The 23,879-nt window shown below is 39.5% G+C and overlaps 1 protein-coding gene across 2 annotated transcripts in view; it reads left to right on the top strand.

The window, feature by feature from the left end:
* The window catches only part of SYBU (syntabulin), a 46,209-nt gene extending 29,342 nt beyond the window's left edge, over positions 1-16,867 (top strand). For both annotated transcript variants that reach the window (XM_026689722.2, XM_026689729.2), the window contains 4 exons: positions 6,839-6,944; positions 12,766-12,972; positions 14,068-14,217; positions 15,070-16,867. In XM_026689722.2, the coding sequence (XP_026545507.2) occupies positions 6,839-6,944; positions 12,766-12,972; positions 14,068-14,217; positions 15,070-16,171 (1,565 nt within the window). In that variant the 3' untranslated portion in view covers positions 16,172-16,867. The remainder of the gene's footprint in view (positions 1-6,838; positions 6,945-12,765; positions 12,973-14,067; positions 14,218-15,069) is intronic.
* Positions 16,868-23,879: the final 7,012 nt, after the last annotated feature.

The following is a 23,879-nucleotide window of genomic DNA, read 5'->3' as shown; positions in this document are numbered from 1 at the left end:
ATGATGGTCAGATAAACTGGTGAAATCCAACCAATATCGGATAAAACCAACTTTGAGGTTATTCATAAGCTTCTGGGTGAAATTTGGAATGCTGGTAATTAGGATCCTTAATGGAATGCCACCAGTTTACCTCAGGCACTGCCTTACCAAGGTTAATTCTGACTATCCAGTCCAAAGATCTTGAGAAGTCCTACAGAGTCCATATCCTGTACTCCTCAAAAAAGGACATGGGACATGAATGAAGTATCTGGCTGTTCTATAAGATATCCTCCCACCTGCAATTCAAAAAGCACTCATTGCTTTTTTGCAAAGCATTAAACACATTTTTGTCTCATTGGATAAGTATCTGAACTCAACTGATTAATATGGATAGTTTCTGATGAGCTGAGCCCTATGAAATGTCAGACAGGTCTTCACTATAAATTAACATCAGAAGATCTCTGATGACAAAACAGTGGGAAAAATGCAATTTATTAAGGAATTATCCTACCACTCTATCATTTGCAGCACAATTCTGTGTATATCTTCTCAAAAGTAATTCCCAGTGAGTAATTTCATAACATTGCAGTCTTTTGACCTCATTAAAGCCATATTTAGTCATTCTTGGGGTAGATCTATTGAAATTAATGAGATGGGGGTCCAAAATGTTTTGGATACTACCAAATACTAGCAATTACAGCTGCAGACTGGAAGTTTCAGATGAATTGAAAATAAGCCTCTGGATGTGAAAAACTATTAACCACTTTTAGACTGATTAAACAATCATGGCACTTTTTTAATGTTAGAACTGTGATCGTTTATTTGCAGAAAGAGTTTACAGTCTGTAGGATGCTATGGTAGACTTGATACTGATTCAGGAGCATCCCTTTCTATTCTTGGGAAAATATTCTGCAAAAGGTTTGCAGAAATTGACATTTTAAAAATTGTGCTTGAATTTCTGCTTTTTGTTCTCAGCTGCAGAGATCAGCAATCTGGTACAAATAATGTTTGTTGCTTAAATACAGAATGTGCTCAGTTGAATAGAAGCCTTGACATGGGAATAATTGACTGTTTGGGGATAATAGCTTTGCAGCACATCTACCAAAATCCTGCATTGTTCATTCTTAACTGAAGATTTCAAAGATAGCTTTCATTTCACAGTTAATCTATTACTGAGAAATGTTCACCTGTTTTCATTTCCACTTATTTTTCAGTTCAATGCTTTGGATAATCACATGCAGAATAAAATCCAGATGTGTGATCAGACATCTGTTATCCATATGTTTCTATCACTGATTCCAGTTTTGCTGAGTGCATAAGCCCATGCTTCGTGGGTTTGTCAGGAAGGAAACAGAAGGCAATGTTTAAGGCATTGCTCAAGTTATTGATGTTAAATTTAGTTCCACGGAAGTATATAAATAAAGCAGCTAACTTTCACCTTGTTCCATTCAATTCACTAGATTTGGAATAAAGATGGTTTTCATTTAGTGACCACAGCTGAGACCAGCAACTTGATCATTAAGCAAAGCAATCCTTTAATGAAACTGTCAATATATAAGAGCCATGGTGGCGCAGTGGGTAGAATACAGTATTACAGGCTAATGCTGCCCATTGCCAGGAGTTCAGTTCTGACTGGCTCAAGGTTTTCATCTTCTGGGGTCAATAAGATGAGGACCAGATTGTCTGGGGCAATGCTGACTTTATAAATCAGGGGTCCCCAACCACCGGGTCCCGGACCGGTACCGGTCCGTGGAACATTTCCTACCGGGCCGCCGGTTTGCTGGGCGCCGCCATCTTGTTTGACGAGAAAGTGCTTCCGGGTGAGCTTTTCCGGTTGGAAAGCAGCGTTTGGGTCCTGAAGGAATCCTCGCGCCTTAGTTTCATCGAAAGGGGGGGGCTTCGAACGAAACTAAGGCGCGAGGATTCTTTCAGCACCCAAGGCAAGGCGAGCCGAGCGACCGTCCCGAAGCCGTCCCGAAGCGAAGCCCATCGACAAAGGTACAAAGGAGGAGTTGAAGGTGGCAGGGAGAAGCGGGGGATGGCTGGCTGGCTGGTAACTGGGCTCGCCTTGTCATGTGTGCTGATGCCGGTACCGGGCCGCGGATCATTTTGTGATGCCGGTACCGGGCCGTGGCACAAAAAAGGTTGGGGGCCACTGTTATAAATTATTTAGAGAGGGCTGTAAAGCACTATAAAGTAATATATAAGTCTAAGTGCTATTGCTGTATTTATGATCTTACTTCAAGAAAGGTTATAAAGGCAAGGACTGATTGCAAAGTTATATTTTCATCACCGTTCGTAACTGCGAATGGTTTCTAAACAAGCCATCACTAAACGAAGACTAGCTGTAATGTGTTTGAGATACAGGGAGGCAAGTTCTCATGAAACATTGGGAAAAAAACTTTGTGACAGTAAAAATAATTTGACCATGGAATCCATTATCCAGAGAGGTGGACAGTCCTCTTTCACTGAGTTCACTGTATGTTCAGTGAAGGTTGGAGAGGCTCTTGCCAATATTCGTTTTTCAGGTAGTCCTCAACTTAGGACCATTCATTCCACAACCTTTAGAAATTATGATGGTGCTGAATGAAAGGATTTATGACCAATGCTCAAAATTAAGGCTATTTTAATGCTCCCACAGGCACGTGATTGGAATCTGGGCTTTTGGCAATTCTCTTGTACTTACAATGAGTTGCCAAGCCCTCTGAAATCATGTGACCACCATTTGCAATCTTTCCTCAGAATATCAACAGAGAAGCTGGCAGAGAGGGTCATAAACCACTTCCTTCGTCTGGCACAGACTGCACAGCATGCCAGTTTTTCTCCTCTCCTTGAAGACTTTCTAGCCCAGGCAGGGAAGAGAGCTGGCATACTATACCAGTGTTTCTCAAAATTAGCAACTTTAAGATATGTGGACTTCAACCCCCAGAATTCTCCACATGTGGACTTCAACTCCCAGAATACAACATGGCTGGCTGGGGGATTCTGAGGGTTGAAATCCACATATCTTAAAGTTGTCAAGGTTGAGAAACACTCTACTGTAAGCCCTGTGCCAAAAAAGGGAAGGGTTGGCCATTGCTTATTTTGGGATTTTTCTCACATGTTCACTACTTCTGATTTCCTGCCAGCTTCCCCAGTGACTTTGCTTGTGAGAAGCTGGCAGGGAAAGTCTCAAATCATGTGATCATGAGTTGTTGAGATGACTGCTACATTGGTGGCTAGTCGTAACTGTCACTCTTTCAGTGTAGTTGCAAGTTTGAATAGTCCTTAAACAAGGACCCCCTGTGTTTATGGTATCTCATTAAATTAATGTTCTTTCTCCTTCCTTTCTTCTTTTCCCTTTTTGTGGGTTGCTATTCTTGCCCCCTTCTTTTGCCTTTTGTTCAAAATCTTATAGTAAGGAAATAATTCAGACATTATTTCGTATGCAAATTGCTTGAGGCATGGCCTACAGAAACTTCAGCTCTTGCAGTGCCCTAAAGCTGTGGTGTTTCATCCAGAGACTTCCAAACAGTGCTGCCAAATAAGAATTTTTAAAATGCTAAAAGAGAAAACATATTTAATATTTGATTAAGGAACAGTAATCTTACTTGTATTTTAACTTTAATCTAATCAAATAACTTTACATTTAAAGGCCAAATGCAGCTTTTAAGCTAAAACAGTTGAACATTCAGCTCTAAAATATTTGTCTTTAGGCTTGTGCTGTTGGGATTATTTTTGTACTTCTCATTAGATTGTCTTCTCTGTTCTAAATAGGCGATTGACTAGTAAGAGAGGACAGTATTGATAATAGTTTCTATATCAGAATTACAAGGATTCTTTGCGCCCTTTCAGTAGACATGCCCTTAAATCTAGAGAACTCAAGACCTTTAGAGGGCCAAACAGACATCACAGCTTGATATATACATTATAGTGTTTTTTTTTAATTTTTGTTTTACTTGTGCTTCAGGACATTGCTGCAGCCACTAATCACCAGTTGCACAGAGAACAAATAAAATAGATTTAATTTGCTCCTAACAGGCAGCCTTTTCCTATTGGTCTGCTTCTTTTGACTTGCTTTGTCCCTTGTCTTCTCTAGCACCTTTGTCAAAGGGAATGTGAGCCTTTTGATGAAGCTAGTCTGCAGAGCATAATAATGGGATGCACTGCTACCCATGAGAATATTCAATTGCTGATAGGCTAGTTTTTAGTCGAATTGGTTGCTATGGTACTGGCTAGGTTTGCTTACCAGTTACTCTGATGTGAGGAGTTACTAAGTGATCTGTCTCCATGGAGACACCAGGATAAAACTATGCTCCACAGAATACATAAATTACACATCCCTTTACAAGAGAATCTTACAGGCTTTTTTTTATGAAGAGTTCCCCACCCACCCCTCCCCATTCTGGAAATCTTGAGTAAATACACAATCCCAAATGTAAGCAAAAGAGGCCAGTTGTTTAAATTATCTTCTGTGTAAGGTCTCATTTTTGCAGTTTGAACAAGTTACCTCTAGAAATCACTCAGAAATGATGAGAGATTTTGATGGTGAAGGTTCCCTGGTCTTTTTGGCCTTAGTGTGATTGTTACAAAGACAAAAATCAATACCCATTTCTGTTCTGGTGGCATCATAAACTACTAGGAAATTAAAGCAAGTATTAAAACTGAGAAGAGGGCATGCTTTTTCTAGTTCAGATTGAAAGTATTGTGATTCATGGGGAAAATAGATGTATTTTCTTGTTTAACAATCTAGGAAGAATTTGAGCCAACATAAATATGAAACTGACCTATAAACACTTTACATAATCTGTTGTTTATTTTAAAATATCCAAAAGGTTGACTCAGAGCAGTTTCAAGCCTGCTTGTTTATTTTTCTTGTTCTTCTTTTGCATTACTGAACATTTTTCCCATGTGATCACACTATAATATTTTTCCAAGTCATTACAGTATAAATCCTGTACACATAGAAGTCTCTCTGTCTGTACCCTTTGCTGGAATATTTTAACTCTGGTTTATTCTTTTCTGGCTCAGTAGTTAATCCCTACCAGTTAATTCAGTAAATCAAAATTAATATTTTATCACATTGCATTCTCACAGCAGATAGGTTTCTTCATTCCAAAGAGCAACGAATAATACTATGGATAAGTTGAATAATTATGTTAGAAGAAATGAGGTATGCCTAGTCTACAAAGAGAAGGAGTAGGGGTCACATAATAACAGTCTTCCAGAACTTGAGAGGCTATCTAGAGAAGAGGGGGTCAGTTTATTCTCCAAAGCACCAGAAGGTAAAACAAGAATAGATGGAAACTTATCAAGGAGAAATCCAACCTAGAACTAAAGAGAAATTTCCTGACAGCTAGAACAATTGTTCTAATCAGTGGAATGGTTTGCCTCCAGAAGTTGTGGATGCTGGAGGTTTTTAAAAAGAGATTGAAAAGTCATTAGGTATAGGACCTCCTACCATGGTCACGGGGTTAGAATAGAAGACATCCAAGCTCTCTTCTAACCCTATTGTTCTATGTTTTATGAATCAATTCTCCCTGGTTCTTTGTCTACACTCTACAGGAAGTTCAGTCAAAGGAGATCCAACCCTATTATTCTATGTTCTATTGCTATCAGGAATCTTCTTATTCATGATAGTCCACTGAAGAGATTGAGCTACAGCTGGAATAACATGCCACTGGCTCCAATCCATTTAATTTAATACAGAAGAGCAGTCTTTGAAAGAAACATTTTAAAGACTATACTATGAAGTCATGGTGATGTGGCATAGATTCACCTTTTCCATAGACCATGGCAGTGATGCAGTGACTGACATCAATAGAGAAAGAACATGTGCCTTTGTCACTTGTTTGGGTTTTTTAAAAAAAAGTTATGGCAAACACAGAGATTTGATGTGCCTGTGCTATGCTTTCTTTTTAAAAAATATTTAAAAAATGGTATCACTTTAAAGTTAATGTTTACGTCTGAATTTGGGGAGTGCAGTTTTAGACGGCTGGAAGTGGACGGTATGCCCTCTCTGTATCAAGTAGATATTTAATTATTTATTATGGGAATTTATATGGCTCCAACCCATCTTAATCAGACTGAATGGGCGGCTAAAGGCCGTAAAACCTGGAACATATAAAAGCAATAGGATAAAAAAAAGCAATACAAGACACCGGGCAAAGAAAATCTTAATCAACCATAGCAGAAAACACAATATAATTTTTAGTTGATTGCAACTTTGGGCTTAGATCCAGAGTTCCTTGGGAAAATGTTCCAGAAATGAAACTGTATAGCCAATGGAGTTGGGGGCCATAAAGGAAAGAAAGAATCGTCAAAAATCTACTGCCAAGCATGATTTTTCTCCTAGCTGGAAACTCCTCAATATCTAAAAAGAAGTCCTTTTCAGGTTAGGAACACTTTGGATTTATTTATTTTTTTTAAGGGACTGCCTCTTTGGGAACAGCTATTATAAAGCACCAGGTGCATTAGCATGTCAATTGATTCCATTATTCCTACTAAACAAAAAGGACCCAAGCAAACAAATGGCTTTCAAGTTCAAGAAATGAATTAAAATGTGTTTTTTTAAATTACAATAGACTTCTCTACCAACGAAAATATTCTCATAACAATGAAAAAGAAACCAGTTATTTTATTTGTTTGCTTAATCGTTTAATTTGTAGAAGAGCTATTTTTATCTTGGCTCTTTATTCCTCGGGAAATGTTAAAGTATCTGAAATTGGGATCTGCCCTTCCAGTTTTGCAAATTGCAGGATGGGAAAGTTTCAAGCCAGGCAGGATGATGGTGGTGATTCATAGTGAGGCTTGCATGTCGTAGGTTAATCTTTTGAGTTAGAATTTCCATCAAATTTATTCCTCCCTTTTCCTTTTTCAGGAAGTGAAGCTGATTTTAGTTCATCGAGTAGTACAGGAAGCATTTCAGCTCCTGAAGTCCACATGTCTGCTGGTTCCGGAAACAAAAGATCATCATTTTCCCGCAAGTATGTCACAACATTTTACGCCCTTTCATCTGGGTTATTTATAATAAGTGTGCACCTTACAAGTATTCCTTGACTTATGACCACAACTGAGCCCAAAACTTCCATTGCTAAGCAAGACCATTGTTAAGTGAATTTTGCCCCGTTTTACGTTTCTTGCCACAGTTGTTCAGTGAATCACTGCAGTTGTTCAGTTAGTGACATGGTTGTTAAGTAAACCTGGTTTCGTCATTGACTTTGCTTGTCAGAAGGTTGCAAAAGATGATCACATGACTCTGGGACATTGCAACCATCATAAATACATGCCAGTCGACAAGCATCTTGATCATGTGACCATGTGCAACGGTCATTAAGTATGAAAAAAATATGAAAAAATAAGGAAAATAATTTAAATGACCCCTTCTATCCATGCATGCGTTCCACAGTTGCATCTCTGATCTGTCAGTAGAAAGAAGAATCTTTTACATGAAAATTATTATCTTAAGACTTTGTTAGGGGACAGGATTACCTGGAATCCATGTTTGTAGTTCTGAGAAGCCCTTTAAGTACCAATTCCAAAGATCAGTGGTTCATTTTCCTGCCCACTTTGAAACAGGGAACACCTGAAAGTTGAAATTTAAATATGGTTAATGTTGTTCTTAAAATTAAGAAAATAGCCCCATTCCTCCCCAAAGCAGTGTAGGGTTTAAAAAAATGTCTCCTATGATGTGAGAGGGTCACTTTTCTCAGTGTCCCATCAACTGCAGCTTTAGGACCTATCAAAAAATATCAAAGGCAGCTTCAGATCATTAAAAATTACCCACAACTCTCTTAAACTTATAAAACTGCAGCAAAATGCTCATGTCATGGGTTCTGCACATTATTTTTTACAACCCAATAAAGTGAATAATAGTTACAATGCAGAGAACAAGGAAGCAGTTGGCCTTGTTCTCTTCACTGTACACTCTTAATGTTATTAAACCACTGCCAGCACAACTTTCATCCCATCTGGTGTTGTCAGTTTGAGTAGGTGTCTTGTTGCATGCTGCAAAGTTGTGCAAAGTTGTGACTCCATGGGAGCCACAGAACATTGGGGTCTACCAAAAGTATCAGGTTTGTTTGTTTGTTTGTGTAGTTAGTGAAAAATTTCACCACAAGGTTGGGAAATGCAAGTTCAAAACTTCTGGAAGTCCTCAGAAGTTCAACAACAATCCTGGAACCCTAGATAGTCCCCATCCAAATTCTAGCAAGAGCCTACTTTGATTGGTTTTCAGGCTCATTTTCCACTTGCTAGGATCTTTTAACTTAATGGTTGACAAATACATTACAGCAAATGCTTTCATGGATAAAATGATCCACGCCATCAGCTAAGTATTATGAAAAGGACTATAGTCCAAGATAATGTTAGTAAGAAATGAAAGAATTCTTACTTTGTGTTGCAAAGCAGGGTTTGGAAGATGCAGACCTATAGAATATTCATCCAGCAAAGTTGTATCATCTAACTGGTCATGACTGGCCTCAAAAAAATCAAGTAGGTTGAACCTGGTAGTAGTGGTCAATGGAGTTGTAGAAGGTGACTAGATTGAGCCCAAGGGAAGGATCAAATGAGTCATCAGTTATGAGTCCCACAAGAGATCTATGTACAATCCACCGTGAATTTGTTCTGACCCAGCCGGGTTCCCAAAGAGCAAACACAGACAAAGGCAGCAACCCCCACCTTTTAAGGTTTAATAACAAATTCTGTTCTGAAGGCTGCTTTCCACTAATTAGCTCCGACAAGAAAGAGCCTTGCCAAGTTGTTTGTCAAGGCTGCCAAAAACCCAGAGATAAGAACTAATTACAAGATTCTCCAAACACGAACTAAGATGTCCACCAGTTGAGCTTAAGAGCTTCTTTGCTGTCTGCAAACAATGCTTTTCCAAACCAGGCTTTTATCCTCTTGAGGGAGGGGCCATTACCTTGCAGCCTTGCTCCCGAGTCGCCTGTGCTGTTGTACTTGTTCTTTCCTCTGAGTACTCCTTCACGCACGTGCACTTGGCACTGGCTCTTCGGGAACCTCCTCGTCACTCCTGCCAGACCCCACAATCTCTGAAGGCAGCAGTCCACTCCCTGATGGTCCTGGCCCTTCACCAGAGTCACCGCTCTCCTCAGCCATCTGCACCTGCTGCCGGCTAACCACAACATAACTCCTTATCCATCGCCAAATTGCTTTGACTGTTAGTAGTTCAGATTTTTGTAGAGAGCTGAAGTTTACAATAAATCTTGATAACCATTTGAACTGCCTGGATCTCCTGATTTCCCTGGCGTTTGATAGGAGTTTTTTTTAATAACTATATGGAAGATATTTTGTTTTGCTTTCTTTTAGGGTGTTTTTCAACTTCCCAGTGTAGCTTGCACCCTTGGAATCTCCTGGTTGTATCCTATCCAAGGGCTAAACAAGAAGTTGAAAACATCTTGAAGGAAATCAAATGAAAGCAATGTTCATGTTGTCAGGAAGACCTTATGAATCTTTCCAAGCTCAATTCAAGGGAAGTTTCATTTTTCAAGATGCTAATATTGCATTCATTTGTTGGATTTTTCAGTTTTATAGCCAAGAGTTACTTTTTTCAACTGCTGATGGTCTGTTTTACATTTAAACACACATGCTCATACATTCATACTATTTTCAGTATGTTCTGGCCAAGTACAAATTGTGGTGGTTATTTCCCCTCTTTCTAACAAAAATTCTTTTTCAGTGAGAATTGGTTTGAATTACATGAAAAACGTGGCAGCTTCCATTCCAATCCTTCTTTCTCTCAGAAAGAATTCTGGATGTTTGAGTTGGATCTGTTTATCATGATGACAAATCCCAACAAATGAATTAGTTGAGCCAAGGCAGCCAAAGGAGTCCTTGGTGGTCTCTGAGCTTACTTGTTATCTTGCAGAGGTTTCATTACCCAAACTAGGTAACATCATCAGTACTAGTAAGGAGTGTAGTTTGCTGTCAGTTTATATTCTAGTGCATGGGTGTGAAACTTACCACATCATGTTGCCATCATGTGACACATGGTTTTCCCTTTGTGGAGCTTGGGTGGGCGTGGCCTGCGCGTGATGCATCTGGCCCACAGGCCGCCAGTTTGTCACCCCTGTGTCAGCTTAGAAGCCATTTGCTTGTTTCTCATTCCAGGACGTGATTCTCGCCTGCAGTGGGGAAGCCTGTTTGCTTAGAAGCCATTTTTCTTTGAGCTTCTGGGCTGCTACATTCAGTGCCTGGGAAGTTGGGAGGGGGATTTCAAGGAGTGGTGGAAGATTAGTCACAACAACATTCCTTTCTCAGAAAGTCAAGGACACGTTACTCTGCACCTGGAGGGGAATGACTGGGGGTAGTCTCTAGTTTGAACGAAGTAATGATTGGAACATGTGATGGACTATTGGGTGCAGGGATTGGATTTTGGATTTTCTTTGGACTAGGGAAAACCCGAATCTCAGATTCAGATTTGGGTTTTCCTCAGATGTGCCAATATGACATTGCTGATAAAATGGATCTTTGTGAAAATGATTGTCTTGGAGTCTTTTCATTTGGAGGTTGTTACTTGGAACGTTGGCACCCTATTCTAGTGGCTTGCCTATCACTGTCAGAACACATCCGCAAACACCAGTCAGAAGACATGATGAAAATTCTTTAATTCACAGCATGTAGACAGATTTAACCATAGTTTCAATTGGGAAAATGTGACCATCCTAGACTAAGCCAAATCCAAAAATGCCAGGGAATTTCTAGAAGCCATCAATAGACACATAGGCATTAACAGCATCTATAGCAGTGGTGGTATTCAACCGGTTCTGCCCGGTTCTGGAGACCCGATAGCGGCGATGAGCAGTGGAGACCGAACCGGTTCTCTTCGCTGCTCTATGGTTGGCCCAGCCGCCCTCCCGGGCTCACATACCCACTTTTATGGCCAGAATTCAAAGCGCAGCTGCTTTGCACGGCGCAAAAAAGCGCCGCACAGCAGCTGCTGCAGCGACCACCTTCATGCAGACTTGCAGGAGGCAAGTTAGAATGCCTCTGCGCCTGCGCAAAGTGCGTGTTTGGCGTGCGCATGCACGCAAAGTGTGTGCATGCGTGCAAAGCGTGGCCATCAAGCCACGCCCACCGTACCAGTGGCAACTTTATTTGAATACCACCACGGATCTATAGGCTATGCAAAAGAGATAATCAGCCAGCCCAAAAAGGAATACAAAAACCCAAGCACCTCTCACCTCTCCACCAGCAATCAACATAGATTAACTCCAAGGTTAACATCACACCAATAATCAAGTAAATAATATCCCAATTAAGAAACTGCCAAAGAAGCAAACAGCCCAACCAAAGAACCTCTAAGACCACCCCCACCAATACAGACAGGCAAGTCACCAGAATATAAACTGACAGCAAACTGCACTCCTTACTAGCACCCATGATTGTTACCTAGTTTGGGTAATGAAACAATGTGCAAGAAAACAAGCTAGCTCAGAGAGCACCAAGGAGCCCTCATGTCAGCCCTGGGCTACAAACTTTCTCCTTTTTCCAAGGAAGCAAAGCAAGGAAAACAGAGGTTAGGGTTTTACTTTTCTACCAAAGTCCTATACTGTGTCCTTTCTAATGGAGCCTTTGAATCAATGAGCTAAACTCTGCCTGCCAAAATTATCTTGGCCATGCCATGTGTGCGGAACAGAGGCGCTATTTTCTTCCTAGTTTAAAATTGTACGTGTGGCTTTTCTTTTCCCACACGAGGGCCAGAGTTTCATTCAGAGCAATGGTAATGCTATGTCTTCTTCTTCCCTTGCTTCCCTCTCCTTTTCTTGAAACAAATGGGACCGAAGCCACTAACCTCTGTCTTGAAATGTGTCTGTGCTAAACAACCATGCCACCATCTGATGATATAAAGTGTTCCTTGCAATGGGTGGAGGAAACCAATTCAAAGAGATCCCTAATTAAGACTTTCTGCTTCTTGGCTACTGACTTCTCACCCAGGCTTTCTGCCTATTTGTCAGCTTTTTTTCTACTTCAGAAGATACAGTTTTAATTATTCGATGTGGGTACATGCATAAACACACACACACGGGGGGGGGGAGAGAGATTAATAAGCATGTGTAATTTGTTCAGTATTCACATTAAAAATCTATCATAATAATAAGTTATAAATATTTATAAATATATTTATTCGTCTATAATTTTCCAGTGAATAGATTCTCCAACCAGTCATCAAAGCAAAGTTAGCATGGTTGATTATTATGCCAAAGCCTTCCTGTTGTTATGAAATATGCTTTGAAATCAAACATTTTTTTAAATGGTACTTTTAAGAAATCAAGATCTCATGCCTTCAAAAATTAGATTTGCAGTCAACAGAAAAAAAAAAAAAACCAGTGAAAGTATGGTTACAGTTTGGCATGGTGCCTGAATAGACCTTGGATATTGTTTATAAATATTGGATATTTAAATAACACTGTCATTTAAAGCAATTATTAAATAAAAAAGGGCTTTGGGCAATTCCTATTATGGCTCTACCTGGAATAGATCTCTGTTATGTAAAATAGACTGGCCCAGGCCAGAGTAATGGCCTGTCAGCAAAGGTGGGGGGCTGAGTTTCTGCCTCTGACTTTCTACTTTTCTTTTTAGGGGAAATATTCTGCCTTTTTAGTATATCCTAAAATATTTCATTTTCCTATGAGAGGGGTGGGTTTTAACTTCCAACACATGATAAAATTGACCCAAAGAGATCTTGGTAATTATTGTCAAAGGTAATCAGTAAAAACTGTCACAACTTTATGGCTTTTATAAATATGACATATTGTAACCCATTGTTGACATTGTTGTCTCTTTCAGCCGGGGGCCTCATGGACGCAATCATGGTTCCTTGCCTTGTAAGTCTGGGTCCAGCCCTCCAACCACAGCTCGTGAGAAGGACTTCTTGTCGATGCTGTGCAAAAATCAATTGAGTCCTGTCAGTCCCCATCAGAATTATGGTGCCTCTTCAGCCAGTAGCAGCAATTCCAGTTCATATAAGGGAAATGATAACAGCCCGACTTTTAGGCAAGTGAACTTCTCCATAATATTTATCTCCTTGTATCCTACCACTTCCCAAATCTTTAAACTCTTTCATCTCTAGCTGCCATTGGAATTTGTCCAGGGCATATTATTTCAAGCACATGACATCTCTTGATCTTTGAGTTGCTTTGTTTTTGAGCATTTGAACAAGCTCTTCTATTTTTTCTTCTCCCCTGGGAAGAAGGAATCTTTCAAAAGGTCACATTCCTAACTTAATGTCTGTGTTAACTATTTTATTCCTTGGCCTGCATCTGCTTCAGAAAAAAAAAAAAAACTCCTTTGTGTGGAGCCGCTCTTAAGTTCTCTTATCTCTGCCCCTACTTGACCTGTTCGTTTGGTTGCTTGTTCTGAAGTTTTTACCAGGAGCAAATGTGTAGCTTCTGCCTTCAGTGTGATTAGTCCTTGGACTCTTAATCAATTACAAAGAATAGAGTGAGTAAGCTGTAGTTATGATTAACTTTTGGCTTGTTAAACCAATAGGACATTTAGGATTTGAATAATGTAATTTTGGTGTGCTTAAGGCAAGACTTTGTTGTGGTTTTTCTAAAAACAACAACAACAACAACAACAACAACAACAACAACAACAAGAGAAAACTTGCCTTTTCTGTTGAAGCCAATTCCTCATTGGAAAGTGTTTAAAATTGACCTGCTATCTCCCAAAGATCAATCCAGATATCCAGATTTCAAGAATGGTTTCAACCCAATCTGGCATTAAATCTTTCTTTCTTTCCTTTCTTTCTTTTCTTTCTCCCTCCCTCCTTCTCCCCCTCCCTCTTGTTGTGTGTGTGAGAGAGAGAGGGGGGGAGAGAAAGAGATCTTCATTTTTTTTAAAAAGCAGCCGGTTAAGTGGTGCTTATACTGAGGTAAATGCATATAGCCCTGTTTCTCAATTTTAGCAATTTTAAGATTTTTGGACTTTAATTCCCAGAATTCCTGGCTGCAGAATTCTGGGAACTGAAGTCCACACATCTTAAAATAATTAAAATTGAGAAACACCAGCATATAGGAATGCAATTAAAGTCATCTATGCAGAATACAACACAGTTCTGCAAGCATAACAACCTTTTCCCTACTGCAGGCGGCCAGCACGATACAATTCTTGCGGTGAAAACCATGGGATTAAGCCACCCAGTCCAGAACAGTACCTGACCCCTCTCCAACAAAAAGAAGTTACAGTGAGGCACCTGAAAACAAAACTGAAGGAATCAGAGAGCAGACTTCAAGAAAGGTGAAAGTTCTGGCTAGAAACAAAGGCTAGAAGGCAACGCTTCTTTGGGGGTTTGTGATTAGGGTATTTTACATTATCTAGACAGATGTCAATTATAAACCTAAATTACAGATTTTCTAAACAATATTTTGAAAGCTTAAGTAACTAGATTGAGAGACAGACAATTTTGGAAGGGAAAATCAACATGAGATAGATAAATAGATACATGTATTTTACTCAAAAGGCTCTGAATTTGTAGCACCTCTAGATAAATTTTGGGAAAGACTGAAGACCTTTGGTTGATCCAGAGCTGTAAACCAGGAGTAAGCAATCTTGTACCCTCTTACTTTAAATTTCTAAAATGAAATAGTTGTCCAGAATATCTGAAGGACACCTGATTGCCTATTCACCTGTTCTTACAGATTTAGACAGACTTACACTTGAGATAAATTTATGAAACTTGTATGCATCATATCACCTTCGGTTACTGTTTCCCAATACAAGTCACCCCTTTGCAAAATAATGGAATTATCAAAACTGCAGCATAACAGACAACTGCAGTGAAATAGGTAGTTTTGTCAAGTGAAATTTAACCACAGGAAAAGGGGTTACGAGAAAACAATTGGGAAGAAAAATATATGTACAAATGGTTGCCTACTTTATAGCTGGGGCAAGCAGCAACTTAGGAAAAAGTTCCTATTAGACTATGAAAAACACTTGCCATGTGATCTATATTAATCTGTCCCCAAATAAGACAAAAGAAATACCTCTCCACTGTTGTACACAGTCTTCCTTATTAATCACCAGTTTTTAATCCTCAGAGTTGGAATCTCAAAAGTGCATAACTTGTTTTTTTTTTTTTCCCCTCCTTAGAGAAAGCGAAATCAAGGAACTTAAATCACAACTGGCACGCATGCGGGATGACTGGATTGAAGAAGAATGTCATCGTGTGGAGGCCCAGCTTGCCTTGAAAGAAGCTCGGAAGGAGATAAAGCAACTCAAGCAGGTCATTGAAACGATGAAAAATAGCTTGGCTGAGAAAGACAAAGGGATTCAGAAGTATTTTGTGGACATCAACATCCAGAACAAGAAATTGGAGTCTTTGCTTCAGAGCATGGAATTGGCCCAAAGCGGCTCTTCTCGTGAGGATCAGAGCTTAGAATATGAATGTGACTTGTCACCTGACAAGTCTTTCAGCATGAGTACAACTTATTCCAAGACAGAAGACAGCATGTTCACAGAGAACCATTCAGTGGAGGCAGATAGTGGTGTACTGCTCAGTGATGATATTGTGAATGGGAATGACATCTTTGAAGAAACCATGTTTGCTACCACTCCTGAATTTGGTCACCCGACTCTTTTTACATCTTCTACATTCAATCATCTGGATCTTGTGCAAGGTGTAAGCAACTCCCAAGTAGAGGATGATAATTATAGCGAAGCCATGGAACAAGCTGTTCAGGCTGATGTATTGCTGTACAGGTCAGGCATGGAGCAGCTGATTGAGAACATATTCAAGACACAAGATGTTTGTCCAATCAACCCATCTCCAGTTTTGGTGGAATCCAGTGTATCTTCCCCTGAAAATATCTCAGACTTGCTTGTGGATTTGACACCAACAGATCCAAATTCTGCTATCCTCTTATCTCCATTGGAACCCATGCCCAGGGCCATGGATTCTCGATATTACAAAAACCGAGTCATGAAGGAACTTGATTTCATAGACTATCACACCACAACCCTTGGAAATGTGACAAAGTTGTCCGAGGGGAACATTGTCAAAAGGTATTGGAGCAGCAACTTCCTCATAGATCTGTTGGCCATTGGTGCCCCCATTGTGCCGACAATCATGTGGATGTTTAGTACTAGGAGGGGAGGAACAATTCCAATCTTCACTTTTGGAGCATTGTTTCGTGGCTGCTGCCTGCTGGCCTTGAATTCTCTTCGTCATGAACCGGTTATTCTTCAACGTTAGATGTCACTGTCTTGAATGGTGTGCCAAGAGATTGTATTCTGGTGGATATATAGTGAGGCCATTAAACAAAAAAAAAGTGGTGTGCATCATGGTGAATCTGCCTGTTTTGCTCCTAATTTTGATTTGCACTATATTTAATTGAGAACATGTTCGTTGTTTGAAATTGAAGGCAAACTATTGATGGCATGGAGACATGTTTCCATTAAGTGTATACACAAGTGCATTTATAGCGCATGATCAGCACTTTCCATCCTGTGGTCAGATGTATGGATTGTGATACCAAATATTTTCTGATGTGAGGGTCAGGTTCATTCTTTCAAAGGCAGCATATATAGTCCCAGCATGTGTTGTCTATGCTTCTTAATGGCACAATTGTGATGCAGTCACGCTCGCATTCCATTCATCTTGTGTACCCAGGGATCATAACCAAATCTGCCCCCCCAACCTAGTGTATTCATGTAGATGGGTGGGAATCTTGAATTGTGTTATTTTGTTTATAAATATGGCTGTGAATATATTTTACTGAGATTTGTCTGAAGTCCTAAATGAAGTCTTACTGGAAGTGTAATGTTAATCTATGAAGGAATATTTTAAATGTGTGATGTATTAACTTATTTTTCCTCTTATTTAATAATCTTTTCAAAAAGCAAAAATCCTTTGAATCACATGTTGTAAATAAAGCATGCTGAAACTGAAGTGGTGTGTTTGTGGTAGCTACCTATAGCACAATACAAGATATTTTAGAAGAGACTTAGAATAACTTTATTGTCACTTTGAATGTACACTAATCGGCACATATTAAAATGAAATTTCATTGCATACAGCCCTCAAAGGGTCTCCACTTCTAATATACTGTACACTAAATAAATATGAATAAATAAATAAATACAAAACTTTATGCTATTATCCATAGATAGAGGTTTCCTCTGGTATTTGAAATAGTCGCTAATACTCAATTTCATGTGAACTGTGTGTGTGTGTATGTATGTATTTGTGTGTGTTGTCTCTGGTAATTGTTAAAAACAAAGGCAATAGTATAGTGTGCAACTGCTACAAACTCTAGATGCCTTTGAGGATTAGCCACTTACTGATAGTCCATAACTTAGACCATTCATTAAGCATTTTCGAAATTATGACAATGAAAAAAGTGACTTGTGACTAGTCCTCGGACCTATGATCATTGCAGCTTCTCCATGGTTACATGATCAAAATTCAAGCATTTGGTAGCTAGCATGCATTCACATGCATGACCCGGGGCGTGGCACAAAGACAACCCAGCCAGATAATCAGTAGGAATCCCTTTATTAGCTCCAACTTTGCCCCAAATGTCCTGGTTTGAAGAAAAACTCTCCCAGGAACCTGCAACAGCCTTTGGCTGCAGATATTCCAGTCCAAAACATTGTAAACAGAAAACTATGAATCCAACAAAGCAAGATAAGGCAATAAATTCAGCAGGGCACGATAAGGAGTTCCAGAAGTGAAGTAACACAGCAGTAAATCTTCCAGAAGTGAAGTAACACAGTTGGGAGGATGCCAGGGAATGCAGCTAACAGAAGCCAATATTAGATAAACTCAACATTTGTTCCCGCCGAACATAGCGTTCACTTTAAACACGCTCCCCAGGTGTGTCTTGTGAAGGCCCTCTCCTCCCTTGTAAGCCAAGCAACCCATATTGCTCTCTTCTCTGTTCTTCCCTGCGTGCCCTAGGTGAAGAGGGGATGGGCCTTGGTCTTCCTCTGAACCCTTCTCCATTGTTCTACCTCTGCCCTGCTCTGCCCAGCCTGACTTTGCCCTTCCCCAGTTTCATCCACACTCTCCCACTCCCTGTCAGCTGTTCGTCTTCCTCCTCCTCGGAGTCAGATTCCGATAGGGGTATGACAAAGCATTTACAACAGTGGCCGCATCTCGGGATCATCCGTCATTTGCAATCCTCCCAGCTGCCTAATGGGGAAAGCTGGATTCGCTTAATGACCATGTGATTCAATAAATGACCATGGTGATTGGCTTAATGACCATGGCATAAAAGGTTGTAAGATGAAGTGCAACTCACTGAATAACCACCTCACGTAGTGATGGAAGTTTAGTCCCCATCATTGTCATAAGTTGAGGACTTACATGTACTCGGAACCTGTATTTTTGCTTGGGAAATTTCATCACTGGAGGCTTTTAAGAAGAGCATGGACAGCCACTTGAGATGGTATAGGTTCTCCTGCTTGAGCAGGAAGCTGGACTACAAGACCTCCAGGGTCCTTTCCAGATTCTATCCTATCTTATCCCTTCTTAATCCTTTAGGAGATCCAGCCAGTTGCTTTCGAAATATAAGAGAGCAGAAGTACATGTATGCGGAACATAAGACATCTCTTTTCACCACATTCCCACTAAGTGGAATATCGGTATGTCAAATAAGCCAAGACGGTGACCACAATTGTAATCAGAAGCCCACTGTTTAACCTGCATACCTCTTACAGCCAATGCATGTAAAAATGGCAGGGTGTTTTATCACGCAGTTGGGAAGTCTGATTTTTGGCCCCTTTTTTCTCTTCAAAGAATATAGCAAGAAAAGGTTTGGTGAATCTTCCAATTCCATATCATTGGTAAGAAACCCTTTAGGAAACAAATCTGCATTCTCTTGAACAGTGGTAAGCCACGGGATACCCACTAACAATAGAGATTTAAAGACACTTTCTTTGCCCCAAATATCCTCAAAATAGTGTCTAATTTCTCTTGCTTCGGTACATCGGCCCACTGCTTCTCAGAATAAGAAATTCAAAGCATATTATGATTAAGAAATGATCTCTCAGACCAGACTGAGATTGCATATGAGCAATACCTAGCATATTCTTTGCATAAGCGACTCAGTGCAGGAAAAATTATTTTGAAACAATCTGTGTTCAAAATAAAGGAGAATATTTGTAACTCAGGGTTGACATGTCCAGAACACCCAGGTTTGAGTCTACACTACGAAAAAAAAAAAGCAAAGCAAAGCCCCCAAACACACATATTTCAGGGGTCCTAGGTGATCTCTGGGCTTGGTTGTTTGCTTGCAGCTGTTTTGCTCCCCAAAGTAGGTAACATCATCACACTGCTTCGGATTGCTACTCCTAGTTTGAGTAATGAAACATCTGCAAGGAAACAACCAAGCTCAGAGAGCACCTAGGGCCCCTGAAATGTGTATTTTGGGGCCTCGTTTTTTTTTATATCTTTTTTCGTAGTCTAGATTCAAACCTGGGTGTTCTGGACAGCAGGGTCTGTGGTGGGGGAAAAGGCAAAGCAAAGTCATTTCATCTGGGACAGAGTTGTGGACCTTGGCAGTGGCCATGGTGGCTGATAACAGGGTGAGGACAGAGGAAAGGAAGGTGCCAGGGAGCTCAAGGGCAAGCAGGCAGGCATTCAGGCTGGGCAGAAGAGGGGGGAGAGGGGTGAAAGATGCCAACCTAACCTTAGTTACCCCATAAAATCAATTTAACTTCACTCTGGGTTTTCTTTCAACTGATACTACAGCCAAAGCATGAGTATGGTAGAAGTTCCAGAATGAAATCGTTTGTTTCAAGTTCAAAACATCTTTTCTATTTTATCTCTTCCCTCTTTCCCCCAAGCAGTAACTTTTTTTTTTTAACTCTCCTTCCTCCAGAAGGAGCAGGTGGCTAGAACAACATTGCTGGAAAGTTGATTAATGGCATTACCAGTTGTTAATGAGTGATATTATTACAAGCCATTACAATATATATTTCATTCTCCTCTGTACATAATCTTCATTTCAATTTGGATAATCAGCAGGTCTCTTTATTGTCATAAATTCTCCAAATCTGATTTTCAAGCAGTAGTCTGAATCCATTATGTTACCAATATTCTGTGTTCTTGCTCTGACAGTATTAACAATTTACCCCTCGGAAATTGTTTTTTATTGGTTCCCATTGAAACTAAGAAAAAGAAACTCAAATCTCATTACTTTAGTGATATCTAGGTTTATTCTCAGAAGGGAAATTCATTTTTGAGCTTTATTCAAATAACCCCAGCAATTAACTAGCATAATCTTATATTCTGTTATTTAGCTTCTCCCACTTTAAAGTTTATTAAAGATTCAGATCAATATACCTAATCTCTCATATAACTGAATACTACAAAAAACAAGTACATAGTAAATGACAGTGTTTGCTTATCCAACTCTTTTTGAGAAGTCCACACTAAGAATAAAAAAAAAAAAAATCACATAAAAACTGGAAAACTTTTTAATACAGAAAACTTGCTTCCATTATGAGAGCTTTAGACAACCCTTATTTTTGTTTTTATTACGGGTAGATGAGAAAGGAGGACAAGAGACTTAATCATGGAAGATTCCTGAACAAGCTATGAAAACACATAATTCATACAAAACTTTCAAGCTTTGATTTTGGCAAGTTACCTAAGAACTGGGTCAGATTGCTATATTAAGATACTGGAATAATTCGTTCCAGGCAACAATCAACAAATACTCATTTTTTGTCTTTAGAGAATCTTACCTCATATTGATTTATGGCAACTTATATTTATTTTCAGAATTAAGGACACTTGGCCTAGAAGCAATAACCCTTAAGTTACCAAGAAATAAAAGTTTATGTATACCTTGTGCTACTTCCTATTTGCCTCTGATATTTTTAATTTATTTAAAAGGTTCACATGGTCATCTATCTTGAACAACTCTGGGCAGCTCACAACATAACCATAAAAAACCATAAAACAGTGAAAAGATCACACAAAAATAAAAGCTTTAATTATCTCCTTAAGATGCTGCTCAGTAAGCTACAATGACCCTGGTTTCTTTCTTTCTGTCCTATCCTGAGTAAAAAGCTAGATCTTGCTGGCCTTCCCAAAAGCTAAAATGGGGAGGGGCTTGAATTGTTGGGTGGAGAGTATTCCCTAGGTTAGGGATAGCCATAGTAGAGGCACCCGTCTGAGGCCCTATTAAGTGGAAGGATTTCAGGGAAAGGATCTGGAGCACGGGTATCAAACTCACAGGGTCATGTTGCCGTCACATAATGTTTCACGTTTTCCCATTCGAGGAGCTGGAGTGGGCGTGGCCTGCACATGACGCATCCAACCCATGGGCTGCCAGTTTTGACATCCCTGATCTAGAGTGTGCCTACCATATCTTATCTGGTAGACAGCCAGATATTCTTAGCTAGAGGTGGTTCTGCAAACAACCAGGTCTCGTGCCATGTAGGGCTTTTAAGAGAACAAGAACGTTAAATTGGAGCCAGAAACTGGGAGCAAGTGCAGGACATAGAGGTATAGACAAAACTATTAACTAATACTGTGCATGCCACAGAATTCTGGACCAGATGCAACTTTCAAGTGGCCTTCAAGGGGAGCCCTATGTAAAGTGCATTCTATTAATCCAAATGGGAAGTGACTAAGGCAAGAATGATCATGAGCAAGGACTCTGTCCAGGAAAGGATGCAATTGGTGCACAAGATGGATCTGTGCAAAGCCCTCCCTCCCCCACCAGTCACAGCTGCCACTTGCTAGTCAACCAGAAGCTATGAGTCCAAGAGAACATGCAAATTGTGCACCAGCTTGATCCAGGGAAGTGCAACCCGGTTCAAGTGAAGTATTAGTACCGCATTATAAATTTTTAGTAAGGCCACATCTGGAATACTGCATCCAGTTTTGGTCACCACATTACAAAAACTATGTTGATACTTTGGAAAAAATGCAAAGAGGAGAAACTAAGATGATTAAAGGCCAGGAGACAAAAACATATAAAGAATGGTTGCAGGAATTGGGTATGGCTAGTCTAGAGAAAAGGACTAGGAGTAACATGATATTCCAGTATTTTGAGGGGCTGCTACAAAGAAGAGGGTGGTCAACATCTTCCAAAGCATCAGAAGGCAAGACAAGAAACAATGGATGAAAACTAATCAAGGAGAGAAGCAACCTGTAATTAAGGAGAAACTTCCTAACAATGAGAACAATTAACCGGTGGAACAGCTTGCCTTCAGAAGTTGTAGGGGTGGATTTCCGGTTTGAGCCTCTTCACGGACAGACCGAAATCGTGATCGTGCGCAGTTTCGATCCATGCTCGCTGCTGGAGCGCCCCGAGCCGGCTGGTTTCGGGGCTAAGCCACCCCGTAGAGGTGGTGAAGAGGGGGGAGACTGCCAGCAGGGTTGAGGAGAGCCGCATCTCTCCTCCCCAGCTGGCCATTACTCCCTTTCCCGAAGGCGGTTGCAGCGGTGGTCAGAAATGGCCACCTCAAAGAAGAACTTGACCGGAAAAGAATGTGCAGGAGGAAGATAAGAAGAGAAACTTTTGGTTGACTGAGTTAAACTGCAAAAGCAACAACTAAGGTACCCTGGAATTTAAACTTAAAAAAAAGTTACATTGTTCCCAAAGAAGACTTTGAAGCAGCGAAGGAGAGAGAAAAGGGAAAGGATTTGGGTTTTTTTCTTCTCTCCCTTTCCCTATACTGACAGCTAAGAGATTTAAATAAGAAATTGAAAAAAAAATCCACTTTGACATCAATAGGCATTTAAGCTGAAAATAAAATGTCAAAGGGATAATAAAGATTTCTGGATACTTAAAAGCTTTTAAAAGCAGGAAAGGAGAGAAAAAGAATAAAAGAGCAGGATCTGGGGAAAAAGGGAGAAGACTGCCTGGAATTAAAAGGAATTTACAGTAAAACCTCAACAAGATTTCTAAAAGATACATTTTAACTGAAACTTGGCAACAAAATAGTAGAACTCCAGGAAGAGAAAGTGGAAAAAGAAGCATGAAGAAACAGCTTGGGAGTATTTGGATTATTTGTTGATCTCTGGATTTTTGGTTATTGCATTTGAATGACTAAAATCAATCGGGTGGTTGTTTAAGTGTTTAAAATGGCACTACTTTTAGATGAACTGAAAATGGAACTTAAAAAGTACAAAGAAGATGCACAAGAAGGGAGAGGTTCTTTTGGCTTCATATTTCAATTCTTAGAAATGGAGATCTGGAACTATGAGAAACAACAAGAAATGCCTGCAGAACAAGAAGATTACGACAAAGAAGAAGCCATCTTTAATGAACAAGTAATTTTATGGGGGGGGGGAGGAAAGGGGGGAAAGAGAATGAAAATTTTAAGATTTGAAAAAACAACCAAGAAAAGGAAGAATAGTTTGAAAAATAAGTATATTAGAAAGCAACAAGAGGGAAATACAGAAGAGAGAAATAGAAGTAGAGAGACAAGGAGGTAAAAAGTGGAGGGAGAAGAAGAGAGGGAAGAAGGAAAGGAAAAGAAGTTATAAAGGACAGAAACAAGATATGGAGAAACAGGGCCTATTTAGAGATAATGGGTGAAAATTTAATTGAAAAAGGGATTCTGCAAAGGTACATAAGATAGTATTGTTATATTAGAAATAGAAATAATTTTAGAAAATATAAAACAATGTATGATTAAAATGATGGATAAAATAGTGATTGTAATCTAGTGAAATGTTTGTTAATAAATAAATGAAATAAAATGAGAGAATTGAATTAGCAAGGGATGGAAACATTTTAATTATTTAATGCTTTATAAAATATAAGGGAAGAGAAATAAGGGGAAAAAATTAATTACGGAAAACTTATAAGTGTTCCTAAGGAAATATGATATTTAATTGAAAAGAAATGTTAAAGATGTTAAGACTTTAATGAATATTAATGATAGAACTGAATTGGAATGGAATGAGTGTTTTAATTACATATATTTATAATCAC

Source organism: Notechis scutatus, chromosome 3, assembly GCF_049901735.1.
Source record: "Notechis scutatus isolate UNSWTSFEM ecotype Mainland chromosome 3, rNotScu1.2, whole genome shotgun sequence".
NCBI lineage: Eukaryota > Metazoa > Chordata > Lepidosauria > Squamata > Elapidae > Notechis > Notechis scutatus.
Note: the sequence above shows the minus strand (reverse complement) of the source record. Positions and strands in the feature narration are given on the sequence as shown.